General features: G+C 44.9%; 1 protein-coding gene across 1 annotated transcript; it reads left to right on the forward strand.

Annotated features, from left to right (window-relative positions):
• The first annotated feature begins 353 nt into the window (after positions 1-353).
• Positions 354-875, forward strand: LOC125594990. The gene has a single exon (XM_048770980.1). The coding sequence runs from the start codon at positions 354-356 to the stop codon at positions 873-875; it is 522 nt and encodes a 173-aa protein (XP_048626937.1).
• The last annotated feature ends 638 nt before the right edge of the window (positions 876-1,513 follow it).

A 1,513-nucleotide genomic window follows, 5' to 3' on the forward strand; every position in this document is an offset into this window, starting at 1 on the left:
CACCTCAAATTTTTGGAAGGCGTTACAAGAAGCAGTGGGAACTAAGTTATTCATAAGCATCGTGTATCATCCCGAGACGGATGGCCAAACCGAAAGAACCATTCGCACCATAGAGAATATGATGCGGATGTGTATATTGGATTGGGCGGGAAGCTAGGAAAATAATTTACCATTAGTCGAATTCTCCTACAACAACAGCTTTCACTCTAGCATAGGTATGGCGCCATATGAGGCGCTTTATGGGAGGCCATGCAAAACACCTTTATGCTGGACCGAAGTTGGAGAAAGAAGAGAGTTTGGACCCGGAATTGTAGAAGAGACAATGAAAAAAGTTGGAGATCATTCAAACCAATATGAAGAAAGCGCAGGATAGACAAAAGAAGTACGCCGATCAATCAAGGCGAGAAGTGGTGTTTAATATTGGTGATTGGGTTTATCTGAAAGTGTCAGGTCAGAAAGGAAAGAAGAGATTCGGGAAGGTCGGGAAACTAGCTGTTAGATTCATTTGGCCTTACCAGATTGAAGGACGAATCGGAGATGTTGCTTACCGCCTCAACCTACCTGAAGAGATGCAAATACATCGGGTATTTCACGTATCAATGCTGCGGAAACATGTTCATGATCCCAACGCTATTGAGACAGAGAAAATCGAAAATCTGCAAACAATCCTCACTTATCCAGAGGTACCAATTCGAATAGGTGAACGTCGGATACGAAGATTGAAGAATCGAGATATTTCTCAAGTCCAAGTTTTCTGGGGTAAGCGGAACCGTGTAGTTGTGACCTGGGAGGATGAACCAAGATTCAAAGCGTTGCATCCAGAGTTCTTCCATGAAGATGTAGTAATGGAAGAAGGGGGATCACCGGATCCATAGAGAATTCGGGGACGAATTCTAATAAGGGGAGGAGGATGTAATACCCCGTCTTAAAAAAAAAAAAAAAAAAAAAAAAAAAAACCCTGATTTCGTTTTTATGGAATTTCTCGGGGAAACCGAACGCTAGGAAAATTTTTATCCTCAAAGTTAAGGTTAGTCTGGAGTTTATTAAAATATTTAGCTCATCAGAACAGGAGCGGAAAAATATTCGGGATTGATCGCTGGACGAAAATTCACCAGAAGGGCCGAAATCGCGCAAATCGACCGAGAAGCTCGAGGTGGCTTGATCTAAGGGATCAGGACGTGGTGTCAACCATTTAACCTGCTGAGTGTCAACACAAGAAGGAGGTGTAGACGTGCATGAAGCAGTTCCATGCAGCTTGACACACAGAAGCACATGGTGTCGCAGTACCTGCGATCTGCCCATGCGAACCGACATGCAGAGGCCCGTGTGTCGCGATGCATGAACACCAAACATGCTGAAGGGCAAGTGGACATGGAGGTGTCTTCTGGCATGGCTAGAGAGCATGAAACATGGCATGTGGATGCCCATGTGTCGCCACGCATGCGACCAGAAGCATGCAGGATGACACACATGCGATCGGGTGGCTCATTCTTATTGGCCGGCAACTTCTATA

The sequence above is a fragment of the Brassica napus genome (assembly GCF_020379485.1).
Source record: "Brassica napus cultivar Da-Ae chromosome C7 unlocalized genomic scaffold, Da-Ae chrC07_Random_32, whole genome shotgun sequence".
Lineage (NCBI taxonomy): Eukaryota > Viridiplantae > Streptophyta > Magnoliopsida > Brassicales > Brassicaceae > Brassica > Brassica napus.